Source organism: Octodon degus, unplaced genomic scaffold, assembly GCF_000260255.1.
Source record: "Octodon degus isolate 3935 unplaced genomic scaffold, OctDeg1.0 scaffold00074, whole genome shotgun sequence".
NCBI lineage: Eukaryota > Metazoa > Chordata > Mammalia > Rodentia > Octodontidae > Octodon > Octodon degus.
Window position 1 is genome coordinate 2,964,340 of NW_004524650.1, and position 14,341 is coordinate 2,978,680.

General features: G+C 33.8%; 1 protein-coding gene across 2 annotated transcripts in view; it reads left to right on the forward strand.

The window, feature by feature from the left end:
* Dpyd (dihydropyrimidine dehydrogenase) overlaps positions 1 to 14,341 on the forward strand; it is a 978,184-nt gene that overhangs the window by 585,161 nt on the left and 378,682 nt on the right. For both annotated transcript variants that reach the window (XM_023720254.1, XM_023720255.1), the window contains exon 14: positions 10,314 to 10,478. In XM_023720254.1, coding sequence (XP_023576022.1) covers positions 10,314 to 10,478 — 165 coding nt within the window. The remainder of the gene's footprint in view (positions 1 to 10,313; positions 10,479 to 14,341) is intronic.

Here is a 14,341-nt window from a genome sequence, read left to right on the forward strand (position 1 = left end):
GATATAGATATAGATATAGATATAGATATAGATATAGATATAGATATATAAACTATTTGTTGAGGGAAAAACAACACATGCTGAGATGGGCAGGTGGGACCAAGAAAGTGGGTTGTCCACAAATGAAATTCTCAAATGAAGTTTTATAGAGCAAAAATACTAGGTACGTACAAAATCATGAAGTGAACACCTGGTGGGACAAAACTTTGGAAAACTAACAAATTTATACATACAATCACTAAGGTTACATTGATGTAATGGAGAAGCAAGTCACACTGCAAATATACATAGAAAGAACAAGGAGATTTTCTGGAAGGTCTGATTCCCAACCAAGGTGGTTGATGGTCATTACTGTTTATCCCTCAGGGAGGCACGAAGGTGTACTCATTCCATATTTGTTCTGAGGTCTGGCCTTTAACTTATGTGCCTCTGTCCACAGTTGTAATGTGTTTTTATCTTTTGCACTAACTCCTTAGAAGGCCTATCTCTCTCTGAATGTCTATATTTTAATTAGCTTAGCTGTCTATAGTACAATGACAGTACAAAGAATTGCCAGTGATGAACCTTTCATCTGTAGGTATTTTTTTCCATAGTTACTTGTTAAATCTTCTCTCTTTTTTAATGCATTATTTACAATAGGTAATTAGTAATTAATTACAAATGTTCTGTTTCTTTCTGTAACAAACATCAGGGGATTGTTCACTTTCATCAATTCTATTAAATCCCTGATAATTTTTATCAAAACATTACCTCTTCCAATATTCCCCAATATCCTCCTGTGAATTTTCATTAGATTTTCCTTTTCCCTTTTTATTTTTATTTATTTTTATGTATTTGGTACAGGAGCTAACTATGCAGCTTGGACTCATAGTGATTTTCCTGTTTTCAGCCTCCCCAACTCTGGGATTACAGGTGTGCACCACTATGCCCAGTCTATGTGGCCAGCTCAGTGCACTGGGGGCAGGGCTAGTGCAGCGTGTGGTACGAGGGGATCATTTCTCAGTCCCTGTGCTTAGCTAACCAGGCTCTTAGTCCACTGAGCTATCTTGCTGCCCCTTCCTTTTCTTTTTTTAGTCTGTCCTTTATGTTTCTTAATGTCTTTAGCATCACATTTATATGAACTGCCTCTCACATACATTTATCAGATATAAAATGAAGTTTACTAATTCTCTTCAACTAATTAGATTGTTTATAATCTTATTCATCTTGTTATTCAGATTCTTTTTCTCTAAATTATATTTTTTAATTCTAGAAATACTATTTGATTATACTTTGAATATAAGTTTTGAGTTACTTATTTGATTTTACATTAATTCCATTTAATTTTTTTAACTAATTCCACTTAATTTTTAAAAATATTAAACTTTGTTTTAAATTGTATATCTGGTCTATCCAGTATATGCATATTTTGGGTGATATTGATTTTGTAGCTTTCTTTTCATGCTGACCCTTAGCTCTGAAATCTTTTTTTCTTCTTATTGTTAGTGTTTTTCTCCTGTTGTGAACTCCTTTTATTTTTTAAATTTATTTATAATATTCTTTTGAGTTCAGGGAATAAAGTACATTGTTCAAGAGAGGATTTGGCATTGCTTGTACTAGTTATCAAAGAACCCCAAGTTCACAAACTACTTTGAAACCAAAAGTTTTGCATGAAGCTTTTAGGCCTAACCTGATTTTAACTTTAGGAAGGACTTGTTTATCTTTCCTCCATAGTCAAGTCTGAAGCAATCACACAAATTATCATCATCCTGTTGTTATTTTCTAGTTCACAAATATTATTTTGTTAGTCTTATCTTTTAGTAGATGCTTCTAAACTGGCTGTTCCCATGACTGGGAATGCACCCTGACTGGGACTGCTAACCCAAGTGTGTGTAAACCATAGGAACTCAGTCTCTAGTCTACCTGGGCCTGGCAGAAACCTTCAGAACAAACACCTCTATGGTAGTTTTGCCTTTCTCTGCTTTTTTTTTCTCTGACCTCTCAAAAACTTGCTTATTTTGATATCAGTATGTTGTGCATTTTTTTAAACCTTCTCTAGAATTTTTATATTTGCTATTTTGGAAGGAAATTTTCTCAGTATTATATTGATCATATTTCACAAGGGGAAAACTTCTAATTCTTAGAGATGCTCCCCTTGGATAATAGCTGTTTCATTTATAGAGACTTGCACAGTAAAATCAGAGAGTTTATGCAGATCTTAGAGAAACTAAAGATTCATAAAGTACCATTTTTACTGAAAATTCTGTTCTTATTCTTGAAGATAAATAATAATTATTAGAACTGACTCATACTTATACCTTCACAGCTGCTGTTCTGGGCCCTCAAAGATTTCTGCAAAGCATATCACATGATCATCTTATAAGCAGGCCAGCAGAAAGATTTAAGTTAATTAGAGTTTGGCAGAATATAACCAAAATCTCTTATCTGAACAGTAAACCCAGTAATTTAATCAGCCTGTCTGTTGAATAATCTCGCTCTAATCCATCTGATACCAGCACTGAAAGAGCTCTTCCTCTGTTCTTTGTAAAATTTATTTCTGTGAATGCACAGTTACTGTGAATTATTGGTATTAATAACTTGAATAAGAGAGCACAATAGAGTCTTGAAGCCTGCAGAAAAAGTATGAACTCTTTAAAACACACTGAAGTCTGACCTGACTCTATGTAGTCAGCTTTCTCATATCTAGCTGATTCCCCTGTTGTTACCCAATTCACTCCAGTCACCTGAAGTCTCATAACTTCTGTTAACTGTTTCTGAAGCCAGTGAGTTGATGATTTTACAAATACTTGTTTATCAAATGCCATATGTCAAGCATGTGCTATATCACTTAATACTCTACAACTTCTTAAATATAGCTGTAGTTTTTCACTTGAAGAGAAGAGTTCATAAAAGAAAGAAAAAGTCATTTTAATGTGAAATTAACAAGGTATGGACTCTTTGTGAAAGATCAAAAAGGAAAGACAAAGGCCAACATAAGCCTGTTGAAGTTAAGTTCTTTTACTTGCAAAAAATGTGTGCCCAGGACTGAGGAGATAGCTCAGTGACACAGTTTCTGCCTGTTAAGTACAAGCTCCTGAGTTCAATTCCTGGTCCAAAATCCTGTACCAAGTATTTTTCCAGCCATACACAAATATTATAAAAATCAATCTCTGTATTTCTGTCATATAAATCCTTAAATGTTTGACCTTGTCTAGTGGGTAAAAGACATTTGGCCAAAGTTCAGCTCTGGATATCATGTCAGTAAAACTTCTTCCTTGGAATGTCAGGATAGTTGGTTTGTATTCACAACTCCCATCTTTAAGCCTATGAATTCATAAATTGCTTTCCTTTCATTGTAAAACATGATTCATTGCCTTTGTTTTTCCCTTTCTAGGTCTTACCTCCTCTCTTAGAGATTCTGTGCATTCAGTGAGTTCAAGCTAGACCAACTCTGATATTGAGGACATCACATGCCATTTTAGGTCAACAGTTTCTAGGATACCAATACATTGGAATTACGGAATTTTCTCATGTAAAACATAGAAACACTTCAAAGAGTTCTTAGAATTTTGATCTTTGATAGGTCAGGGCACAAGAATAGGAAGTATATTATCATAGTTGATGCAAGACTACGAAAAGTTGGCATCTTATTTAATAATTATCATTTTGTATGTTTTTCAGCCTTGTTTCTAGATAGTTACACCTATGTTCATACAATGCATATTGTTAAGTTCCTCTTGTTGACTCATAGGCCAGTATACTTCGTTCCTTTTGTATTGCTCGACCAACACTAAATTTTTCCTTATTTGTTTATTGAAGCATCTGAGTGGATTCTAATTAATTCTGTCCTGCTAGACCAAGTTAATTAAGCAAAGGATAAATATCTAATGCAAGTTAAGTCCATAAAAATCTCTATCACTAGGGGTTAAACTTTGGCTTAAAAAGATTACAAATTTTGGGGAGTGGCTATACTTACAATTTGTAAACATGAGGTTTCTCTTACAACTATTATATACTCTGAGACAGAGGCTTCTGAAGAGAAAAACTATGATTAAACAGAAGCAGAATGAAATGTTCCTGAAGGTTGAATATATTTCCTTCCTTGAGTTTTGTATAAAATAACTTCTTGAAGGCTGGGGATATAGTTGAGTTGTATAAGCGCCTGCCTGACAAGTGCAAGGATCCCCTGTACCAAAAAATAAGATAAAATAACTTCTTTCTCATAAATACATCACACTCTACTTCTTAAAAAAAATTTACTTGCTGCAGTTAATTTCTTTTACTTGCAAGAAATGTATGTTCAGGGCTGGGGAAATAGCTCAGCAGCACAGTGCCTGTGTGGTAAAAACAAGCTCCTGAGTTTAATTCCTGATCCCAAAACACCAAGAAATGTATGTTTTGTTTTTTGTTTGTTTGTTTGCTGTGTTTTTTGTGGTACCGTGTATTGAACTCAGGGCCTTGCTCTTGCCAGGCAAACATTTATTCTACTGAGCCATCTCCCTGGCCTAGGAAATGCATGTTTTAATTACAGTTACATACATGAAATGTTAATATGTCACCAATGTCACTGCCATTATTTACATCATTTTAAAACCCCTATGAATAAACCTATTTATTTTCTCTAAATCTCTTATGATTAACAGCATGATAGAGGGGTGAGGATCAGATGTGCTATATGTGGAAGAACCTAATATATTATTTATGCAATTCCAATTGCACATTTCTTTTGTAATCTAGCTGATATTTTTAGGATAGCATTGCTATTCTTGCTTACTGTGTGTTATGCTTTGTGTCTAGTTGTCACCCCAAAGCCTCCTTCAGTCATGGGGTGGGGACTTCTAGAGTTTTTGATTAATTTATGATCCCCTGGGATTATGGGTGATTCAAGGCTGGGATTGTGTGTTTTAGTACTGCTGGGATCATGGGTGTTTGTACTTCCTCCAGCTTGGAGTGGAGAGCCTGAATGCAATTTAAGAAAAACAGACTTCCTGTCTGTTGCCATTGTTATTGTCCTGTGACCAAGATCCTCTCTGTTGCCATTGTTGTTGTTCCGCGGCCTTGAACTAGATGCTATCTGTCCTATGCCACTCTGCCTTGGAGCCAGCCAAGGATGGACTGAAACCTCCAGTAACTATGAGCTAAATAAACCTTTCCTTCCTTCATTTTCCATGTCAGGTATTTGTCCTAGCATGAGAGAAGAGTAAATGAGACACTGTATTTTCCATACAAGTAAATAAATGTTCCTGATGTAAGTAGGTAAATTCTGTCACTAATTCAGGTTTTGAGTATTATCCTTCTATCAAAACAGTAGGATTGAAAAAGTCATTTATTGAGGAAAAGTATTCATTTATTGAGGAAAAGCTATTCAATTTGTTTCTCAAAGATACCAAGTACATATTGATATCTGATTATTAGTTTGGGAGGGAATAAATTATTAATATATTTATTTTATGAAGTACCTAAAATATTAGAAGTTCTTTCATAAAAGTGAAGTTATACTAGAAACTGGGCCAATATTGAATTTTGTTTCCTGGTACACCCAACATAGTAGTATGATTAATTTATAATGATATCAATATGTTATGTAACAATATATTTGTTTTTTTTGCAAAATGATTGTCCTCTTTTATGGACTGTATTGGTACATCATACTTACATAGAAAGTAATCATTTTATTAAGACAGTTTTTCCCAAATGTGCCCTTCAATTTTGAAGTACTGATTTATAAATACTTAAAAGATTTTTCAACAAAAGCAAAAATGAGCATTTATAAATAGTTAAAAGTTTTTTTCAACAAAAACAAAATGAAGAGCATACCTTTGGAAATTTATATGAAGAACAAATAACTCAGATTAAAGTTACATGTTTCTAGCTAAGTGAATATAATTTCTTCTGTCGTTTCTAGCAGCATACACTCTACCACATCACAGCTCATTGAAGACCTTGCCCATTCTGCTGTCCACTGTGGAGGTTGGGATTAAGTTTCATTAGAATTACATATCATTGACTTTTACAAAATTTTTTCCACCAGCCCCAATTTTTTACAATGCTTCTACCTGTTCCAAGAGGTAACTTCTTTCCTGTGTTATTTTTGATGATGTGCATAGTTGTATTTATGGTTTTAACACATTAGTGTATTTCACTAAACAATATATTATTTTGTATACTCGTCATATTTCATTTAAATTTCTGTGGTTGCCCTTTACACTCAATGGTATGTTTATGAAATTTGTCTCTTTTGGTATGCGTAGCTGTGATTCAATCTGCAAATGGCACTTTTCATTTTCATCCAAATTTGTTAAACCCAAATTGTTTTTATAGCCCCTTAGCATGATATTGTGTATATATAATATATATAGCTATCATCTATCTTTCTATCCATCTACCTATCTAGTATACTTTTCTTACATTCTGTAATGAGATGGTCCTAACATAACATACACACACAAGTATTTCTATTCATTATGATCATTATTACTCTCTCCATTCAGTAGTAACCATGGAAACATTATAATTCTTTTTCAGATAATAAAGGTCAAGTAAATAAACTTAAACAAACAAATATGATCAGTCTATCACTTAAATCTCTTCACTAATACTGAAAAATCACCATCATCACTTCAAGTGCTACGAGGTCAAGGTTATAATATTTATATTTATATGCTACATTAACATATAAAACAGAGATATCAGCTACCACTTCTTTCCCCATAAACATCTATTTTTGAATACCTGAACATTGTTAATGTAACAAAAATTAGGGATGCAGCATTTATCTTTTATCTTTATTATATAGAAAGAGCATATCTAGTGTAACTGTTTTTGAATATGTTTATTTTGTTATATTAACTCCCTTAAGCAACACTAATATGACTTAGCTATTAAATATTAAAGCAAAATATTCTCTTATGAAATCATGCTCAAAATCAAGTATTCTCCAGTCCAAAGCTTTAGGAAGTCATTAGCCAATTATTTAAACTCTAATCATACTATTTTCATTCATCTTACACTTAATTTAAAATTTTTAGAAAAATCTCAAGTCAATACTGGAAGTTTTGGGCAAAGTGGTAGCAAATACTATTTAATTCAATTTTAGGAAGAAAATCTAGAATAAATTTTTCCTTACTGATGTATTATGGGATTAATATATCAGAGTTTTGTCTTTCAGTTGGATTCAGTAAATGCTAAAATTTCAAGGTGTTAGTAATTGACTTTCTGATGATTTACAGATTCTACACAGTAGCTACCAATGAATTAAGCAATTATGAAAGTTCTTTTACCTTTGCTTGGACTAAGGAAAGAAAAAACTGACCTTTTAGAAGAGGTGTTTCCTTTAACAAAACAGATACAATTTTCCTTAAATTTCCTTATACTTTCTGGTCCTCATTTTTTTTTTCTTTTTGGTTTTGGTTAAAGAGAACATTGGTAACCCTCACATAGTCATTTACAGTTGAATGCAGGCTAGTAGACAAGAAGCAGAAAAAATATTCAATATTAGCAAGAAAAGAAAAATAAGATACATTTACTTTACATACTGTGATGATTTGATGTTAACATAGGGCACAGACTCAAGGGATACCAGCAGTTGGTTACAGTTCTCATAGGTTCATCAGATAAGAAATACCCAAGGTGGCAGTGGATTGGGTTAGAATCCAGTAAAGTAAGAAAATCCTGGACATTACATTATATCTGAATGATCCCATCTACTTGGATCCTGCAGATTAGGTATTCCCAGCAGTTGGGTGCTAGCAGTAGTGAAGGTTTGATAAGCAATGATGTGGTTAAGTTTGAGCATAAAAAAAAAAAGTTTGAGCATGCTTCCTCTCATGCAGGTCGGTTGGAGTATTGTGGTCAGCCTCTGTAGCATGTACTATGGTACAGAATGTAGACATAGTGAGGACAAAGAGCATGTTTGAGCTGCAAGAGAAGTCTCTGAAAGATAGGAGGAAGTAAGGACCCCAACTTTACAGCAATGAACTTGTAGGCAGAGTGCTTGAACCTAGAATTTGAATATTAACCCAAACCTTAAGTCTATTTAGCAACAGAATAAGGCCAACTAATGAGTACTTTTTGTTCATAAACCTCAGGATATGACCTAGCCTTGTGTCTTAGGCAGAGGTTTGTGACAAACTTCTGCCTTAGACACCTTAGACGTGTGCTGCTGTCAGCTGTTTGCATCATTTAAAGTACTAGAGGGTTTGTCCTCACTGGTCTAGAGTTTAGGCTCCTTCAAACATTGTACTTGTATATCTACCAAACATCAGGGTAGCAGTTGGGCATGTATTAGGAAACAAGATAGTTGTTTTCTTTATGACTCTGATAATGGTGGAAAAATACCAATACAAATACAATGACATGTGGTGGGTGCTGACTGAGAAAGATATGATGGGTATTATAGAAGCATGAGTCACAGAGTCCTTTTAAGACTGAAGAAGGTGGAGAGATTAGAGAGGATTCTCAAAGGAACTAAAATTTGAAAACTGGGCAGAAGAAGTGATGCTGCTAACACATACATCATTTTTGTTGAAGAAGCAGAAGCTACTGTTTTTAGATTACCAAATTGTAAAGTGATGATTTTAACCAGGTGCCTCATCATTTTAGAGTTACTCAGTGCTAGGCCACAAGGCTTAGCAACTTGAGAGGATTTTACTTACCTCCTTCAGGACTGGGTTAAGGACTTCTGTATAGTGCTCTAGGTTGCATTCCCTTAGGTGAAAAACATTTAAGGGTAGTGGGTAGAACATAAGAAAAGGATAATCTAGTACTGTGTTTCTTCAAACTTAGACTAGAGAAGAAAAATAAATTCATTTGTGAGAAACATTTCTAGCATTTCTTCTCAACACATGAGTAGCTACGTGGTGAGCTGTTCTGAGCCACCTGTCAGGATAGAGAGCACACATTTAAGCATTTGTCAAGACAGAAATTTGATTAGGTAGCCTTGATCTTCCTGGAGTGGTTCCATTTGTCGTTCTCCCAGTAAGACTGTGTAACATGGTCTTTCAGCAGCAAATCAAAGTAAAGCTGGTAATGTTGTGCACAAATACAATAGAGATGGGACAGCTTAATTAGGAAAAAATTAACTGGCATGATTCCTATAAGTTAAAATGTACATATTTAAGGAGGCTTATTGTAACATTTATACCAGTTATTTTATAATATACTAATTCAAATGTAAAAGTGAATGTAAATTACCAGAAATTAACATGCAATGTGAAGAAAAGTCCTTTTATCCTCGGCAACTGTAGCATTTGGCAGATTCAGGAATAAATAATCTTTTGTGGCAAGGGTATGCCTTATCAAACATATGCAGATCAGCACTAATTAATGCTAATTAAGGTTTCCTGTCTATCTAGTTGGAAAAACGTCCAAATGTTATGAAATCCAGTTAGTATTCCTATTACGCTAATTGTTTTATATGGGGTGGTTCTTAATTAAAATATGTAAATTGACCTTAATTGCTATATACTAATGGGGGTTCATGTTATCTCACTAAAAGTGACAAGATAGTGAGGAAGGGTACTTAAAAGACTAATTCTGATAAATCCTTAACTAAATGACCTTTTCTCAAAATTAATTTTAATTGGAAGTTGGCAAAAGAAATGTTTTTTGTCCTTTGTTTCTTTTTAGTGTTAAGGAATGGAAGAATGTTAGTCTTCTTTGTTAATACAGCTTTAGAAGCAATTGTGAATTGTTAATTACGTTTAACAAGCAAGTTAATTTTACTGTTTACTGTTTATACTTATCAGCAAGTTATTGATATCCTCATTTCAGTCTTGGGAAGATTTTCTTCATACTAAATTTGAATATATGGTTACATTCTATAGGTAATTTGATCCAATTAGCATGTCAGAATATGTGTTACAGTTTGATGAGCCAAGAATACCAATAGTTATTCCTTTGCTGATTTAAGCTGAAATTAAGTTTTAGAAAAATTACATATATTTTCTTTGAAAATACTAACTTTTATTGGCAACTTTAGAAATACTGTGACTAAGTAAGCTGAAATGGAACTTTTGTATTCTACCTATCATACTATTTATTTTTTAAATGGTAAAAAAGTATATGACAAAAATGAATATGAATGATTTTAGATGTACTTATTTTTCTATTATAGTAATTCTAGAATTTAGGAAGTAATCTAGCTAAATTAGTAAAGGTTTCATCTTATATTTTCATTTCAAAGTAGCATAATTTCAAATGCAATTCAAGATTGTTAAAACACAAAATGTGAAAAAGGGCTTGGTAAATTATTGTCATATGGAAATGAACATATAACAAACATCATAGATTTTTTTTTCTCAAAAGGAGACCTGATATCTTTGCTCTTTTATTAGGACATTGTGACAAATGTTTCACCCAGAATCATACGGGGAACCACCTCTGGACCCTTGTATGGCCCTGGACAGAGCTCCTTTCTGAACATTGAACTCATCAGTGAAAAAACAGCTGCATATTGGTGTCAAAGTGTCACTGAACTAAAGGCCGACTTCCCAGACAATGTAAGTGTGATTTAACATCTAAAACAAGAGAATTGGCATAAGTTGGTGAATGTTTATTTAAACATCCAATTCATAGGCTTATAAATATTAATGTGGATAATATATTTTATTAAAGAATCTGCCAGTTGCTTTGCTGATGCACAGAAAGATAAAAAAGAAAGAAAGCTCAAGAACTCATAAAAATCTTCACAATGTGAGGCTTTGTTATAAATGGGTTCCATGTAAATGGAGGAAGTATCTACATAAGCAGAAGGAAGAGAAATGAAATACTCATTTTATTGAGTTGGTTTTCACTCTCTGTGGCTGGTATTTATGAAGATGATGACCTTAGAAAGAAATTGCAGACTATAAATCATTTCATATATAAACCTAAGCGGAAGAAGAATATATTATGTAGGTTTTTTTTTAGTGGGAAATAATTTACCAGATAGTTTTCACACTTTTGTCCTAACCTCGTCAACCATCTTTTATAAACCCCTTTTCTTAAGAGACCATGTTCAAATATTGCAGTAAAATGGGGTTTAGATATAATATACACTATTGTCTCTTCTAGTGTAGTTAGGGTTATTCTTATTGTCATTCATTCAACACCCTCCCTGCTTCTCACCATCTTTCAATGAATTTGGAGGTTGAGATTTGGGGCAGTTTGTTTTTATTTTGCCAAAAAGATTTTACTATGATTTATTTTAAAAACAAATAAGATTATCGTAGCATTTTAATAATAAGTACTTTAAGGTCTAGTGAAATCTATGGATGTTTTCCTGTAAAAAAAAATATATGCCTGGTATATCTTCAAAAAGGATGTAGCAAGCACCTGATTGCCTGGCTAGGCAAGATTTTTCTGTTGTAGACAGTTCAAATTGTTTCCTCATTCCCTCTTTCTTTGACATAAATATAATAATATAGAACAAATGTAATTTATCTTCCTAAGATAATTCTACAAATGTGAAGAGAACAATCAAGAGTCACCTGAAATGTACAGTTTCTTCTTGTTAAGAATTTTTCACAGGGCCGGGGAGATGGCTCAGTGGAATAAGCATTTCCCTGGCAAGTACAAGGGCCTGAGTTCAATCCCTGGTTCTGCCAAAGTAAAAAAGAATTTTTTACCTTTTGAATTTAATGTTGCAATTGTCTACATTCGTACCATACAACTGTACAAAAATGAAGCTGAGTGATTTATTTCTTTAAGGTTGTATGTCTTTTGAGAAACTTTTCTAAGAACTGCAAGTAGAAAATGTACTTTTTAGAGTATAAGTCTAAAAAGAAATGTGTGTGTGTGTGTGTGTGTGTGTGTGTGTGTGTGTGTGTTAATTTGGCCTACCATGTTAAGTACTGAACATGGAGATTATGCTGATGTATGCTCAGATAGCACTTACTCCATGCTAGACACACCTACAGAAGCTTTCCATGTTTTAAATTCTCTTGATCTTTCAGGAACTGCATATGCATTATGGTATGCCCAGTATCATAGAAGATGAAAGTGAGGAACACAAAGGTTCCAAGTATACAAAGGTTTTACTATACATGCTTCTAACAATAGTGCTTTCTAGAGTATCTGCTTGTGTTGCCTTTAACATTTCAGGATTTTAATACAAGAACTATATAATATAGTTTAGCAAATAGTGTTTCAAAAGTATTTTGATAAGTCAATGTTTCTGTGGAAAAAAGGTATTCTCCTGGAAAATAACTGTGAGCAATGGCTTCTCCTAAGCTTACATGAGACCTCCTACCCTCTCTTGCTCAGGAGTAAGATGTAATAAAATGGTCACCAAGAAATGACAGTAAGTGGACCAAAGCTTTGCAGTTGCAGAGTCAGATAGACAGAAGAGACACATTTAAATGTTCTTTTCAATTTGCTTGCCAACAATATTCTTCTTTTATACAGCTATTTAACCTGACAAAAGAGTGCATTCTTTTCTTGTTTCTATTTTTCCCCATTTATGTTATACTCAGTTTTTTCCTATATTCTTAGAACTACCTTTTAACATTTTTACACCCCAGATCAAAGATAACATTTAAATACAATTAAGAAGCCATTCCCATCTGAACCCATAGAAGTAATGTGTGTGCACCTAGATATTGCCATGCTGAGAGGAGAATATCCCCTACCGTTTTGGAATTATTCTGGTGCCAAACTCAATGAACTGAATGCAGGAAGGTGACTCTTCGTTTTCCAAGTTTAATTATCACTCTCACCAGAGTTTTCCCACATCATTCTCAAGTGCGTGGCTGACACCTTTAATGACAAGGATTGGATAATTCAACTTACTGTGGCAGCTTCTAAGCAAGGACTAAGTTTTCTGAAAACAAAATTGTGCTGAAGACATGCAAGCAGGTTATTCCTAGCAGCCAGTGTCTATTTCCAGACTTGGTAGGCACTAGATGACCATGCACCGGAGGAGACAGCTAACAAATGTCTCAAGTAGGAGGCAAGAAGACAATCCAAAATACATAGAAGGGCTTGTTTCTTAGCTATCAGAGTTACAACAATGCCGACACTCAGAATAGAACACTCAACTCATAAGAAAGCAGAAACGAGGAAAAAGGAGCCAAGCAGAAATGAAACAAACAGAAAGTTAACAGTGAGGAAATAAATGTAATATTCAATGCTATCATTAAAGTATAAATTATTTAAACATCTTGATTAAAAGACAAATATTTTCAGATTGAGCTTTTGAAAAAAATCAGGTCTCAACTGCTGCCTACAAGAAATGGTTTTAAGTCTAAAGATTAAAGTAAAAGAAAGTTGAAGAAATTGAATATTATATTTAATGCTAATTGTAAAGAAATACTATCTCATTATATGATAGCAGAAAAAAGATATCAAAATAAGAATGTTATCTAGGAATGAGAATTAAAAAGATCACTGTATGGTGCTGAAATGATCATTGCATTCAAAGATGATAACCTTAAATGTTATGGACCTAACAGCAGCACATTCAGGATACGTAAAGAAAACCCTGATACAGTTATGGGGAACAATGGGAAAGCTTATACTTGTAGTTGGATATATTTTCACATTCCTGCTAATTAATAAAATGACAAAATGAAGTTTTCAGAGATTTGAAAAACATAACAACCAATTAAGCTAACTTCTACAGCATGCCATTCAATGACTGCAAAATACACAGTGTTCTCAAACACATGTATTTAGCTAGATAAGCCATTATTTTGGCTCACAAAAGAGGCATCACCTTTTTTTTCATAAAAGGTATTTGGTTGTTGCAGGGTCTCACTATGCAGCTCAAACTCATAGTGATCCTCCTGTTTTCAGCCTCCCCAGCACTGGGATTACAGGCCTGCACTGCCACACTGGGCTTCATTGGCTGTCATGGCACAGGGCCAGCATGGCATGTAGTGTTGGGATCAAACCCCCAGTCCTTGTGCTTGTCAGGCAGGTGCTTAGAACACTGAGCTATTCCCCTAGCCCAAAATCATCATTCTTGAAAGAAAAATGACATTTGATTTCATCTAATTGAAAAAAACATTTGCTCTTCCAACTCTTTGTTAAGAAAAATTGAAACAACCACGGAGTGAGAGAAAATAGTTGTAGATAATATATCTGATAAAATGCTTGTGTCCAAAAAATTTAAAAACTCATCATAACTCAGTAATAAAAACAAGTCTCCTTATTGTGGGGAGAAATCTTAGATACTTCATCGAAGTACATGACAAATAAGCAGATGAAAATGTGTTCAGCTTTGTTAGTGACTACCGAAATCCATATTACAACTGTGATGAAACACTACTATACAGTTTTACAAAGTCTGAAGACTTCCAAAAGATTGATCGTACCAAATACAGGCAAGGATGGGGAACCTGAGGACTCTCGTGCAATACTATTGGTCTTAAACCACTTTAAA